Below are 15,293 nucleotides of genomic sequence, written 5' to 3' on the forward strand. Positions count from 1 at the left end.
AAACCTAACATCAACTTTACAAGTGGGAGGGGGGGAGGGGGGGGTGTGCAGCAAGGTTCAGAATAAGTGGAAAGGGAGTGGAGATTCCTGGAATAGCCACAGTCACTCTGACATTTCCTGAAGAGGGAAGTTGGGATTCATCTAAGACTTGATCTTGACGGACAGCCTCAGAAGAGGGAGGCAGTGAAGAGGCAGAGAGGTGATGGAGAGGTTCGACTGCACTCAAGTGACAGTTGGCAATCCACAGCTACAAGAAAGTTAAAAGAAAATCCCTGGACCTTACCTCCCCTCCCCAGGACCCCCAAAACATAACTGGTCGTGAAATCTCGGGGCTTAGATTCTGAGGAATGCTTGTAGTCCCAGCCCTGTCCACTGCAACTTCTGGTGCTGCTGGGACGAGACCAATCTGACCAGCTCTCTGAGGTGTGACTTCCCCCTGAGTGATTGGGGGGGGGGGGTGCGGTGTGTGAAGTCATATCCTCCAGACAGTTGATGTTTCCTGTTGATTGACTGTGGGGAAGGCAGTATCGGCAAGGATCTGTTCTCCGTCAACGCCTGGGATGAGGGGAGGGAAACCTTGTCATCCTAACTTTCCTGGTCCACACTATGACACCTCCTGGGCAATTTGGATAGAAGTTGCAAACTCATAATACCAGCACGGAGCTTCATCCACCAATGGGATATTTGAAGAATCTGGCACAAAGTTAGGGAATGTTTGGAAAATTTCCACTCATCAGACCAAAATTAAGATTAACCTAACATTTCAATTCACTGCACAGGGCAGCATTCCACTCCCACATGATCAAAGTAAGAGACTTTTCCTTAAAACAAGTTGGCTGGATCAATTTTTGAATATTCCACTCCAACTGGAAAATATTAATAAATAAAAGATTAACAGGTTATTTCTATTTTAAGTGTGGATTTGCAGAAAAGAGGGAGTTGTCTCCCTTGGTGAACTCTGAAAAGAAGAAGTGACCAAGGTGCAGTTGAGAGGGTGGAACGGTGACACAGTGGTTAGCACAGCGCCAGGGGCCGGGGTTCAAATTCCGGCTTGGGTCACTGTCTGTGTAGAGTCAGCACATTCTCCCTGTGTCCGCTTAGGTTTCCCCTAGGTGCTCCAGTTTCTTCCCACAGTCCAATAGACTGTGGTTATGTGCATTACCTGCGCTAAAATTCTCCCTCAGTGCACCCAAACAGGTGCCGGAGTATGGCAACTGGGGAATTTTCACAGTAACTTCATTGTGGAGTTACTGTAACGTAAGAACTTAAGAATGAGGAGCCACCTTAGTAGGCCATCTGGCCCCTTGAGCCTGCTCTGCCATTCAATAAGATCATGGCTGATCTTTTCACGGACTCGGCTCCACTCAACCACCCACTCACCGTAACCCATAATTCCTTTACTATTCAAAAATTTATCTATCCTTGCCTTAAAAGCATTCAATGAGGTAGCCTCAACTGTTTCACTGGGCAGAGAATCCCACAGATTCACAACCCTTTGTGTAAAGAAGTTCCTCCTCAACTCAGTCCTAAATCTGCTTCCCCTTATTTTGAGGCTATGCCCCCTAGTTCTAGTTTCACCTGCCAGTGGAAACAACTTCCCTGCTTCTATCTTATCTATTCCCTTCATAATCTTATAAGTTTCTACACGATCTCCCCTCATTCTTCTGAATTCCAATAACATGGCCCCAGTCTGTTCAGTCTCTCCTCATAAGCCAACCCTCTCAACTCCGGAATCAACCTAGTGAATCTCCTCTGCGCCCCCTCCAGTGCCAGTATATCCTTTCTTAAGTAGTGAGACCAAAACTGTACACAGTCCTCCAGATGTGGCCTCACCAGCACCTTATACAGCTGCAACATAACCTCACTGCTTTAAAACTCCATCCCTCTCGCAATGGAGGACAAAATTCCATTTGCCTTCTTAATTACCTGCTGCACCTGCAAACCTATTTTTGATTAATAAAATAAACTATTAAAAAAAAGTACTGAGAAATTCCAGACTTTCTTTTGTTCCACCAGAAAATAAGAATTTCTAAATAGAATTGAAGTTAGTGATGTGTTTTTGAAGACTTAGGTGGGAGAACCTCATGAGGAAGGGGGGAAATAATTCACTGAAATCTGGTAATAACTTCACAACCTGATCAGAACTGACTCCATCTTATCTCTTAGTCCCTCCATCAGGTTGACAAGCCAAACTGCACCAAAACACAGATCCTTTTTTCAGTTGGGCGGCACGGTGGCACAGTGGTTAGCACTGCTACTTCACAGCTACAGGGTCCTGGGTTCGATTCTTGGCTTGGGCTACTGTCTGTGCGGAGTTTGCACATTCTCCTCGTGTCTGTGTGGGTTTCCTCCAGGTACTCCAGTTTCCTTCCACAGTCCAAAGCTGTGCAGGTCAGGTTGATTGGCTATGCTGAGAAATTGATCCTTAGTATCCAGGGTAGCGGAGGTTAGAGGGATTAGTGGGTATAATATGTAGGGATATGGGGGTAGGGCCTGGGTGGGATTGTGTTCAGTGCAGACTCGATGGGCCGAAGGGCCTCTTTCTGCACTGTAAGGTTCTATTTTCTTTCATGGGATGTGTGTGTTGCGACCAAAGTCAGCAAATTTGTTGTCCATGCTTAATTGCTCTTGTGAATGATATATAATAAATGGATGCCACTTTAAGAGTGAGATAAGAATGAATTTCTTCTGTATGAGGGTTGAGTGTCTTTGGAACTCCTTGCCACAGAGAGCTGTGGGAGCAGAGTTGTTGTATATGTTTAACGCTCAGATTTTTGATCAGTAAGGAAATCAAGAGTTACAGGGAAAAGGTAGGAAAATGAAAGTGAATCAGAGAAACCCTGCAGTGCAGAAGGAGGCCATTTGGCCCATCTAGTCTGCACTGACTCTCCCAATGAGCATTTTAATCACACCTAGCCCACACTCTCTCCACCCTCCTACCCTTTCACTGTAACCCTGCGTATTTACCATGGCTAATCCCCCTAACCTATGCATCTTTAGATTCCAAGGGACAATTTAGCATGACCAGTCCATCTAATCTGCACATCTTTGGGGATGTGGGAGGAAACTGGGGCACCCAGAAGAAACTTACGCAGACATGGGGAACACTCTGCACAGACAGTCACCCAAGACTGAAATCAAATGCTGGTCCTTGGTGCTGTGAGAAACATCATGGAATTGCTCCATTGGAAGCAACATGATCCCTGTGCAGTAGACTGAGTTGTCTTCTGAAGTATGCTGAATGTTCTACCTGCTTGTCTTGAACCAACCTGAATAGTATCACCACATGGACTGTAGTGGTTTGAGAATCATAGAATCCTACTCTGCTGAAGGAGCATTTCAACCCATCAAATCTGCACCAACTCTCCAAGAGCATCTTACCTAAGCCCTGTCCCCGTAACCCACACATTTATCCCAATAATCCCCATACCTACATATCTTGGGACACTAAGGGGCAATTTAGCATGGCCAATGCACCTAGCCTGCACATCTTTGGACTTTGGTAGGAAAATGGAGACCCAGAGGAAATCCAAACACTCACGGGGATAATGGGCAAACACAGAGTCACCCAAGGCCGGATTCGAACTTGGGTCCCTGGAGCTGAGAGGCAGTAGTGCTTAGCCACTGTGCCACGATGCTAATGGCACTTCCTCATCAGGCCACGAGACTATGTATGAACAGTGGCCTCTCATCAGACACCCAGATCCCCCCTAAAAGAAAAAACCCAAATGCAAAAATGTACTGGGCTAGGAAGAGCTTCTACAGTGCTGGTGTGTGTGTGTCAGGATGGAACTTGTTATCCTGTATATTTGCTTGAAGCCACCAGGAACAGTGGGAGCCTGCATCACAAAACTATCTAGGTTATTCAGCAACGAACATTAAAAGTAACCCAACCCTGAACACAACCTGAGTGACAAGTAAATTGCAGTGCCCCACTGAAAGCTGAATATAATGTTTCAAATACATAAGATACCTTTTCTGCAGATCGGAAGAGTGCAAATTGTGATTAATTCCGCCAGCTTTCTGTTCTATTCTAGAACTGAGAAACCAAATCAAATGCTGTGACAATTCACTGGATCCCTTGCCAATAAATATCTATTTTTCCATTCCTTGATTTTCCTTTTTCTTTATTTTGCAAGGAGGGGCAATGGTGTAATGGTATTGTCACTGGACTAGTAATCCAGAGACTGAGGGTAATGCTCCTGTGTTCGAATCCCACCGTAGCAGATGGTGGAACTTCAGTTCAATAAAGAAAATCTGGAATTATAAGTCTTAGATGACTGTCTGTATGAAGTTTGCACCTTCTCCCCGTGACTGCATGGGTTTCTTCCTGACCCTCCAGTTCCCTGACCATGAAACAATTGTTAATTGTTGTAAAAACTCATTCCATTCACTAATATCCTTCATAGATGCACAGTGGTTAGTACTGCTGCCTCACAGCTTCAGGGACCCCAGTTCAATTCCAGCCTTGGGTGGCTGTTTGTGTGGAATTTGCACATTCTCACCATATCTGCATGGGTTTCCTTCCACAGTTTAGGTGGATTGGCCATGCTAAATGCCCATGGTGGCCAAGGATGTGTTGGTTGGATGGATTAACCATGGGAAATGTGTGGGTTTACAGGGATGGGATGGGATGGGATGGGATGGGATGGGGTGGGGCAGGAAATAGGGTCAAAGAACAAAAACAGCCCGGGAAACAGGCCCTTTGGCCCAATGAGCCCGCGTCACCATCTCAACACCACCAGGCCCCCTCTCCTCTCATGACCCTTGTCTAATGTTTTATGGCCATCCAGATTGAGGGAAACTGATTTAGGGACAATTTATTACTGCCAATCGGCCTAACAGCACATCTTTGGAGTGTGGGAGGAAACCGGAGCACCCGGAGAAAACCCATGCAAGCACGGGGAGAATGCGCAAACTCCCACAGACACTGGCCCAAATCCATGTGTCTGCACAGCAAACAGTGATAGTCACTGAGCTGTCGTCTTGCCCAGTATCTGGTCCAGTTTAGGCACACACTAACGACATGAAGCACTAGGCCAATCTCGAACAACCAAGAGCAGCCCAAGTACGACCCATCGCGTGTATGCCCCTCGTTGGACACAAGGCGGACCGACTTAAAACCTGTGAATGAAAAGGAAAAAAAACATTCTGGTAAGGGTCTGGGTAAGATTCCCTGTCAAAGAGTCAGTGCAGACTTGATGGGCCAAATGGCCTCTTCGGCACTGCAGAGATTCAATGATTTTCCCACAACACTAAAAATTTCACTGCGACAAAGTTGGTCTCCAATAATAGTAATCTCAATCTTGAATGAAACAAGTCATTCTAAGATGCACATTGTACACCAGCCAGCTAGCAGGAGAAATCAGAATGTAAAGAGCACAGAATATATAAATGAAGTGGGACAGACTTCTACCCAGCTACTGGTGGCACGATGACAAGAAAAATCCCAATTTACCTGATGTTTTTGGCTAAACAGTATGATTTGTTGAAGGCTTGTATTCAAAGCACTGAGCTTATTTCGCCACATGTTGAGTGTGGGTTGCGTGGTAACTTGTCAAATTCGAACACATCATTGCAACACCAATTTTTTTAAATAAAAATGATTTCCACACAGTTTTAAGTTTATAACAGGTAAAATGTCTAAACATTCAATCACGCTATTTTAAAACAAAACAAATGGAGCAAAATGCACAAATTTGAAAATGATCTTTGCTCGGTTTGTCTACTGAGTCATATAATTAAACATCCATATTTTTACTCATCCGTTGCTAACACTACCTGGACAGAGGGCAGTGTTATTGCAAACCCTTGATTCTCTTAAAGGCACGCTGCACAGAATCCCGTAAGATGATACACAAGCTCTGGTTCGCACCTGCGACCCTTGACCACATGTTACTGAACACATACTCCACTGGGTCCATTCTTCTGTAACAGGGTCTCCTGTGTATAAAGAGTGACATACCAATTATTGAACAGTGCCAGCTCCATTGACAATAACAGTACACTATCAAGAGTTAACAGGATAAAGCAAGGTTTGCAGTTCACGTGTCTCATCTAGAAACCGTAATCCATGAGGGAATTGGAAAGAGCAGTTGCCAAGGTACCCGGTGATCTTTGAGACGCGTTGGGAATAGTAACTGAATGGGCCATTCAGGTTATACGGTGCTGGGGTTAGGGGGGGTGGGGGGTGCGGGGTGCTCTGAGACTCCCAAAGCAGTACCTCCTGATTGATGCAGTCTGGCTGGGAATACATTTCCTTGGCTCCTGAAGGGAATTTTGTGTCTCATTGGGATCCCCGTCCACATTTTCAAATAGAAAAATGCCTTTTCTCTTCTAAGCTAACCTTTAAAATGTTGCTGGAGCTCGCCTGGCCATTGCAGTTGTAATCCGTTCTGCGTCAAGTGCAGACGGTGGGAGCTGGCCTTCCTGGCAATGGGTGGGGAGAGTGGGTAGGGAGTGGACAGAGATGGAGTTTCTGTGGGCAGTGATTGGGAAATGTTGGGGGGGGGGTGGTGGTGAAGAGCGAGGGGGTGGTTAACGGTGGGAGGGAATCTCTTATTGCTGCATTCCTACCCTACTCCTGGATTAAAAGTCCCAGTTTTGCTTTGCCAATACTCAAGCATATAATTGCAGGCTGAAATAAGCCACTGTGTATATTAGCTCAGGAGTCCCATGCCATTTAGAATGGAGACCCCATTTACATTTGAGAAGTAATGTCATGCCAACATTAATAGAGGTCAGAAAACAAGCATTAGCAGGAGATAATGACATCTCCAAGGGACTCTTGGTGCAAATGCTGAGTCCCATGCACACTTTAATGAAAGTTGTTCCTGAATTGTTAGACGAGTCATTATGCGCCTCCTAAGTATGCATTATGAATCACAAAAATTGAAATTGTTTTCAAGTACACTGACACATTAATTACAAGGTTATCAGCTGTTTCACGCTATGCTGTATGGTTATTTCTGTAAATCCAAAAGCAAAGGCCTAAAAACACAACTCACAAAGGGCTTCTTTCTCCCTCAACCCCGTAATCAACATGTCCAGGATCTCTAGAGAATGAACTCAGGGGCTTTAAAGTAGATCACAGTATATATTTTCAGTGCTCCTTTTCTCCCCCCCCAAGTTCCTCTCACTCTCCGTGCTGTTATTCAGGCAGAGAAGTGCAACTGTTTGTACTGGTTGGGCAGGGTGGCACAGATCACCTGCCAATCATAGTAAGCTGTGCACACCACAGGCACCGCCACCCAAGCTTCAAATAACGGCTACGGCTGAGGTTTGACCTTGGGTGTTTCACCGTGAGCTCAGAAAGAAAACATTGAACATACGCAGTTGGGCATGGGCTGGCTGGCGAATTGGGCGGGCAAGCGGCAGACGAAGTTTAACACAGGGAAGCATGACGTTTTGGTAAAAAGAATGCAAAGAGACACTATAAACTGAAGGATACAATTCTAAAGTGTGTGCAGGAGCAGGTGACTGGGGGAGGTGGTATATGTGCACATGTTATTGAAGATGGCTGGACAGGTTCACATTGCATATTGCATTCTGGGCTTTATTGACAGGGCCAGACAGCATAGGAGGGTAAGTTAAGCCTCATTTGGCCTCTAATGGAGTATTGTATCTAGTTCTGGGCAATACACTTTATGAAGTATCTGGAATGCACTGTCTGTGGGTATGGTGGAGGCAGATTCAATTCTGGCTTTCAAAAGAGAATTGGATTATTATCTGAAAAGGGAAAAAAATGCAAGGGTACAGGGAAAAAGTAGTGGGGGGTGGGGGTGGTTGGCATGAGGTGCACTGTCCTCGTAGAGAGCTGGTATAGACACAATGTGCCAGATGACTGTAAATTGTTCTATATTCTATGATTCGAGGTCAGTTAGCACCTGTGAAGGACGAGACACATTGAGCATGAATTTCTCAGCAAAATGAGAAAAAAAAAACCTGTGTTAGTGCTGAGCTTTCAGCTCTGGTGAAAGGCTCATATCTAATACGTTAACCCTCTTTTATCCCCTTTCCAGAAGCGGTGTGACTTTCTCCGGGCATTGTGTAGTATTATTCCATAAGTGCAGGTTTTCCATATTCATTCAGAGTCCCCATTAAGGTTGTTTAATCAGCAGAACAAGCAAGGACACAAACAAAGCAGCAACTACCCAAAGAAAGCAAATTCGCCATTGAACAAAAAAATGCTTTCTTTTGAAACAGTAAACAAAAGCTATTCCTTTCTTTATTAAAGCTTCACTGAACAGCTGATGCAAACATCCCTGATAGATATTTCTGTAAGTCTTCAATGAACAGGGGGAAGCTGAGGAGATATAGGAGCAACCTGGCCTGTGCTGCTGATCCATCATTACATAGAACAAATAGGAATCCTCTTTTAATATAAAACAAAGATTAATGTCTAGAAACTGCAATTTCTGATGTTTGCTTGTCGCCTCTTTGCCTTGTTTATATTAGTCCATTTAAACATTCATCCCCTCACATCCAGGCAGCACAGTGGTTTAGTACTGCAGCCTCACAGCACCAGGGACCCAGGTTCGATTTCCATCTTGGGACACTGTCTGTGCAGAGTCTGCACGGGTTTACTCTGGATGCTCCTGTTTCCTCTCATAGTCTGAAAGATGTGTTGGTTAGGTGCATTGGCCATGCTAAACTGTCCCTCAGTGTACCCAGACGCCGCAGTGTGGCGACGAGGGGATTTTCACAGCAACTTCATTGCAGTGTTAATGTAAGCCTACTTGTGACTGTAATACATAAACAGTAATAGTGGTCACAGCAGCACTGTCCCCGTGCTCTCTTCCATACTAAATAACTGCCTTGAGTGATTCTCGTTTTGCCATGTTTACTACAGAAAAGCCCCTGGACTTTTGCCACCATTACTCAGTCGAGCTAAAACCCCTTTCTCCCACATGTACTTATGTTCACAGGGGTTTAATCAGATTGACAAATTCATTCTGCAATAGTTGGGGAAATTATTAGGAAAGAGAAATTGAAGTTCCTGACACTTCCAAAGTATACGTGACATTTGAGATAAACGCTACCATTCATTAACTTGGTACAGGTATGTAAGATATCTAGGGAAGGCACCAGATTAAAGCAGTAATATCATCAGAGGCAATGATGAAGTCCTTGGTCTTGTTGTATAATCTACTGAAGATTGGTAGTTGCAATAACTGCAGCTCTATTTTTGGTTCGGTCCAGATCTTTAATGGCATGAAAATGTCAACATTTCTAAAGACTTATAATGAACTACAGTCTGAAATTCTTCCTGATACAGTTCATTTTTAAAGCCTAAACCTTTACTAATTGTCTGGAAAGGAGTTAGAATAACAAACAGAGCAAAAAGGATGGTACCATTTTTAAAGCAGATAGACATGGTATGCTTTAACTTCCCATGCGAGATAACATGTATTCTCATTCATAACCTCAATGCTGATAAGAAATCAATGACTTTTCAGCACTTGAATGAAAACCAGCAACTGGGAGGTTATTTATTAGTTGGAATTGAGGCATGTTAGAAAGAGTGAAGCAAAGGATTTAAAAAAAAATACATTTCTGTGTATTACAGATCTACTTCGGTGGACAAGAAAGTACAATGAAAACCAACTTGTTATACATCGATAGTGAACAGAACTCAATGGTGCCTCGTAGTGTATTACAAACACGCTGTTTTCCCGGGATCTACTTGTCAACAATCATAGCAGCACAGTTGTGATGAAATGAAACACTGAATGCAGCAAACATGCAAAATTAGAGATAAGAAATACACATTTATCTCGTAATGTCTTGATTCTTTCCCCCTTTTTATCACCTCCTAATCAATGAAACCTAACCTCTTTCAGAGCAATCTGATCTGAAGGCTTCTTCAGAACAGTTTGCGCGTGTTACTCCACGACTGACTGGCAGGAATAGTTTCTCCATTGAGGTTTGCTAACTTCACCATTCTACTTTTTGAGCCCCCTTCTTCCTCCCAACTCTGAGTTCTAGCAGCCCACCTATTTCATGAGAAGCAACCCCCTTTGAACTACATAGGAAACCTGAGCATCAGATACTCAGATGCCTGAAAATTAAGTAAAGTAGACTGTCTACCATTAACACAATTAAATATTAATACCAAAAACACTTAGCATTTCAATGATTTGGACTTGATCATTTCAAATGAACATGAATGCATGAAACTCATCTTTGAAAATAATGAAAATCAAATCCTGCATTAATAAACCATGAGGAAATAAGTTGAAGAAAGCCTGCCGTGCAGTATAAGATTAACAAAGTGAAAAGCCTTTTTAACCCAACCATTGATGTGAGATTGGGAATCTGCTCACCTCCAGCAGTCGTTGTGCCCTCAAAATCTTACAGTGAGAGTGTGGGCAAACTAAACATAAGTAAATGTTTACTTTTACATAAGTAAACATGGAGACAGCTTCTGAAGAGTTAGACACACCTAAGTATCCACTGGATGTGTAAAATATGACAGCTTGTACTTCGCAATTGATGAACAATGTTTTTGTTAATCACAACTGTTCTGAGTTGGAGAAGATCAAAATCTTTTCTTCAAACCTGTACACTGTTGTTCTTTCACATCACACTGAGTCCAAATGGAAACTCTGGTTGCATGCACTTTCTACCTCCTAACAGTGAACATGAATTTACAACATAGACAACCCAGGAGTACTTTTAACCTAACTCGCTGGGGGAGGGGGAGGGAAGTCCCACAAAATCAGGTAGAACATCAGCTTTCCACCCCAGCCAATATTGACTTCAACTGAGGATTAAGGCAGACAGGGTGTCAAACCAGTGTTGTACCTGATCGCATCGGTTATCCAGGAGATGGGTCAGGCTAAAATGGCATCCAATTGTTTGAGGGTCTATGACTTATCTTCAAAAACCAGGGCTTCCCTACATATCTAGGGGGCAGAATACTCAAAAGCCCAAAACCTCGACCTGCCAAAAAGCATGGATGCCTAACCTCAGCAAACACTTTCAAGTTTGCTTCATCATTTTTGCAAAACCAGTACAAAGCCCCTGTAAATAAATTACCATCTATTGCGTACATGCAATGGCTTGGTTTTTTAAAAATTAATACTATACCTAAAATGTCAATTCAGCTACAGACTAGTCAGTACTTCTGGACATGTTCTGGGTGACTGATCTTAAAGGAAATGGTTAATGTACAAGCAATGTCACCTGCACAATTAAAATTAAAAGAAAAAAACTCTATGAAAGCATGCAGTGGGTTTGTTATATTGATAAAATGAAGACAGGAATAGAACTATTGAATTAATTACCAGTATGTGGCATAATTTTACCAGCATCAGCTTGTTCCTGAGGGACCTTTCTCTCATGAACTGATCGAGGTCGCTGACTTTTTATTGTGTGATCTCCCATCAATCCATATTCTAAGGATAGAATAGAGGTTTATGAAAGCTCTACCATTGCACAATTACACACATTTACATTTGTATCTTATTCATTCTTACTAACCTTAAATGACAAAGTATGAACAAAACAGGCACAGAATTTTTTGTCAATCAGCCAAGTAAAAATTACATAAGTGTACGTTCGATCTTTGCTATTGAGTAGAATGGGGTGGGGAATTCCTTTGGTGCGTTACGCAGACAGGTGACTAGATGTGTTGCTGAGGCTTTGGTCAGAACACCTTTGGAGTGTTGTGAGCAATTTTGAGTCCTGTATCTAAAGGAAGGATGTGCTGGCTTTGGAGGGAGTCCAGAGAAGATTCATGAGAATGACCCTAGGAATGAAAAACTTGATGTATGAGGAGCGTTTGAGGACTCTGGGTCTGTACTCGATGGAGTTCAGAAGGACGAGGGGGGGATCTCATTGAAACTTACAGAATACTGAAAGGCCTGGACAGAGTGGACATGGAGAAGATGTTTCCATTAGTTGGAGAAACTGGGACCCCAGAGCACAGCCTCAAAGTAAAAGGCCAACCTTTTAGAACTGAGGTGAGGAGGACTTTCTTTAGCCAGAGGGTGGTGAATCTATGGAATTCATTGCCACAGAAGGTTATCAAGGCCAGGTCATTGAGTGTAGTTAAGACAGAGATAGATAGATTCTCGATTGGTAAGGGGATCAAAGGTTATGGGGAAAAGGCAGGAGAATGAGATTGGGTAACATCAGCCATGATTGAATGGCAGAGCAGACTTGATGGGTCAAATAGCCTAATTCTGTTCCTGTATCTTATGGTCTGAGAGCCGTTCCCTTTTTGAAGGTATTGGCAAGTTTCTGTATGCATGAGGAATGCAGGAACAGAAGCAGACCATTCAGCCCATCGAGGTTTGCCCCTCATACCATTAAAAGATTGAAAATAAGAAACCGAGGAAGTTCTTCATAAACTGCTGATTGGGCTTGGGGGAAGAACTTGTTTTGACACAATGCAAAGCCAATGGGATGGGGTGAAGGTGGATCTGTACCAGCCATGTGAAACAGGATCATGGCAAATTGGCAGCTACTTTTCCACCGCTTCCCATCTTTGTTCCGCTGGAGTTGACAGAACAATGGTTGAAAATCTGCCGGGATATTTGTCTGCAAGTCACGTTGCTGCTTTTACATGTTCTGAAGTGAAAAGTCTCGGCAATATTTTCCACGGCATTGCAGGCTAAAATGTGGGGTGGGATTTTCCGGCCTCGCCTGTCCTGAGGTCAACGGACCTTTCCAGGTTTTGTCCCTCGCCTACTCCGATTCCTGGGGTGGCTGGGGCAGTAAAATTCCGGCTGAGGAGAGGTGGATAATCGGCTGTCAATCTGCTACTAGCCCATTGCCCCTCTGCTGGCACTGACCCTTGTAAAACCTGAGGCTGAAAATTGTTTAAAAGGTGAATATTCAGTAGTGCATAATGCACGCACACATACAAGAAATATGCTGACTATAGCTTTACATTTGAAGGGATTTTTACATAGAATGCACAGCATTTTCTGTTGCTTTAACAGAAACAGGCAAGTCAGCACAATTGGTCCATATTGGTCTTTATACTGTGCACCAACTTTTTCCCATCCATCTCATCAGCATATCCTTCTATTCCCTTCTCCCTGACATACCTATTCAGCTTCCCTTCAAATGCACCAATTAAACACACTTAATTCAAAATTAATTTTAGTCCACAGCTGCCATGATTTGCTATGCACTCTCTAAAGGTGCATCGTGACTTGTGTCTAATCCTGTCCCAAATTACGTAGGCAGGTATTACTTTTACAAAAGCACGAAAGCAGAAAGCCCATGTGTAGGATCCTTCCCGTGTAAACACGCAGTTTGAACAATAATTAAATCATTTGGGGGAATGGCTTTTCATAGCAGAAACTGAGTGGAAAAGAGATAACATTCCCTGTCCTTCCTTTTTGAGAGCAGGAAAGGGAGATTTCTCATTGTTAATCATGTCCGGGGAATTCTATCAATAGCAGGAGATTGTGGAATAGACAGAAAACATTCTCTCAGCTTGCCCTTGAGTAGTCGGAGCTAACGGAAATACTGACAAAATCTAAACTAATAAAACTGGGCAAGGTTGATGACAAATAGTACGTGCTGAGTGCAGACAGCTGAACGTTGCAGGTACAGACACTTATCACAACCATTCTGACAAAGGGGTTTAACCTAAATGTCCTTCCCTCCAACAACTTCCCTTTGTATTAGTGGGTATTATTAAACTGTGGGCTGTAAATTGATTTGCCCTGATTTTTGGGCATGTGTGATGGTCTGTAGTTTGTAAACTGGAAACAAAAAAGCAGAACTGATGTGTTCACTTCACTGACCTGATTTTTAAATTATTTTGCAGGTTGTGGGTATTGCTGGCCTGGCTAGCATTTCTTGCCCACCTCTAGTTACCCTTGAGAAGGTGGTGATGAGCTGCCTTCTTGAACCACGGTGGTCCCTGTGGTGTCGGTACACCCACAGTGCCAGTAGCTTGGGAGTTACAGGACTTTGACCCAGTGACAATGAAGGAACAGCAATATAGATTCAATTCAGAATCGTTGGTGCTTTAGAGGGGAAATTACAGGTGGTGGTGTCCCCATGTGTTTGCTGCCCTTGTCCTTCGAGGTGATGGAGTTCATAGATTTGGAATGTGCTGAAGGCACCATGCTGAAGTACATTTTCTATATACCACACACTCCTGGTGGTGAATGTTTATGTTGGTGGAAAGTGTGCCAGCAAAAAGGCTCCTTTTCTTGAATGGTGTCAAGCTTCTTGAGTGTTGTTGGAGTTGTGCTCATCCAGGCAAGTGGAGAGTATTCCATTACATTCATGACTTGTGCCTTAAATGGCAGACAGAATTTAGGGAGTCAGGAGTTGAGATACTCCCTATAGAATTCCCAATCTCCAACCCACTCTTGTAGCCAGAGTATTTGTATAGCTGGTCCAGTTCAGTTTATAATCAATGGTAACCCCTCAGGGATGTTGACAGTAGGGGATTCAGTGTTGGTAATGCCATTGAGGGGAAATGGTTAGATTGTCACTTGTTGGAGGAGGTCATTGTCTGGCACTTGAATTACATGAATGTTATTTGGTACTTATCAGCCCAAGCCTAAATTTTATCCAAGTCTTGCTGTGTATAGCTGTGGACAGTTTCAGTATCTAAGGAGTCACGAATGGTGCTAAACATTGTGCAATATCCCCACTTCTGACCTGAGGATGGAAAGAAAGTCATTGATGAAGTAGCTGAAACGTTTGGGCCTAGGACACTACCGGGAAGACCTCCTGCAGTGATGTTCTGGAAAGGAGATGATTGACCTCCAACCACCACAACCATTTTCCTTTGTGCAGGCATGACCCCCAGCAAGAGAGAGTTTTTCCTCTGATTTCACTAACTCTAGTTTTGCTAGAGCTCCTTGATGTCACACTCGGCCAAATGCTGCCTTGATGTCAAGGGCTGTCACTCTTCCCTCATCTCTGGAATTCTTTTGTCCATGTTTGAACCAAGGTTGTAATGAGGTCAGGAGCTGAGTGACCCTGACGGAACCCAGCTGAGCATCACTGAGCAGATTATTGCCGAGTACGTCTGCTTGATAACACTGATGGTGATCCCTTCTATTGCTTTGCTCATGATCAAGAGTAGACTAATGGGGCAGTAATTGGTTGGGTTGGAGTTGTCCTGTTTTTTGAGTACAGGACATACCTGGGCAATTTTCCACATGGCCAATTAAGTACCAGTGTTGTAGCTATAGTGGAACAGCCTGGATGGGGGAATGGCAAGTTCTTGAGCACAACTCTTCAGTACTATTGCCAAAATATTGTCAGCGCCAATAGCTTTTGCAATATCCAATGTCTTCAGCTGTTTTTGA

At 43.6% G+C, this 15,293-nt stretch overlaps 1 protein-coding gene across 1 annotated transcript in view; it reads right to left on the reverse strand.

Annotated features, from left to right (window-relative positions):
- adgrb3 (adhesion G protein-coupled receptor B3) overlaps positions 1-15,293 on the reverse strand; it is a 791,427-nt gene that overhangs the window by 441,455 nt on the left and 334,679 nt on the right. Inside the window, exons 3-4 of the mRNA XM_080191979.1 lie at positions 11,289-11,399; positions 5,782-5,943 (exon numbers count right to left, since the gene is read on the reverse strand). Coding sequence (XP_080048105.1) covers positions 5,782-5,943; positions 11,289-11,399 — 273 coding nt within the window. The remainder of the gene's footprint in view (positions 1-5,781; positions 5,944-11,288; positions 11,400-15,293) is intronic.

This window comes from Carcharhinus amblyrhynchos, chromosome 7 (assembly GCF_965287045.1).
Source record: "Carcharhinus amblyrhynchos chromosome 7, sCarAmb.v2.hapA, whole genome shotgun sequence".
NCBI lineage: Eukaryota > Metazoa > Chordata > Chondrichthyes > Carcharhiniformes > Carcharhinidae > Carcharhinus > Carcharhinus amblyrhynchos.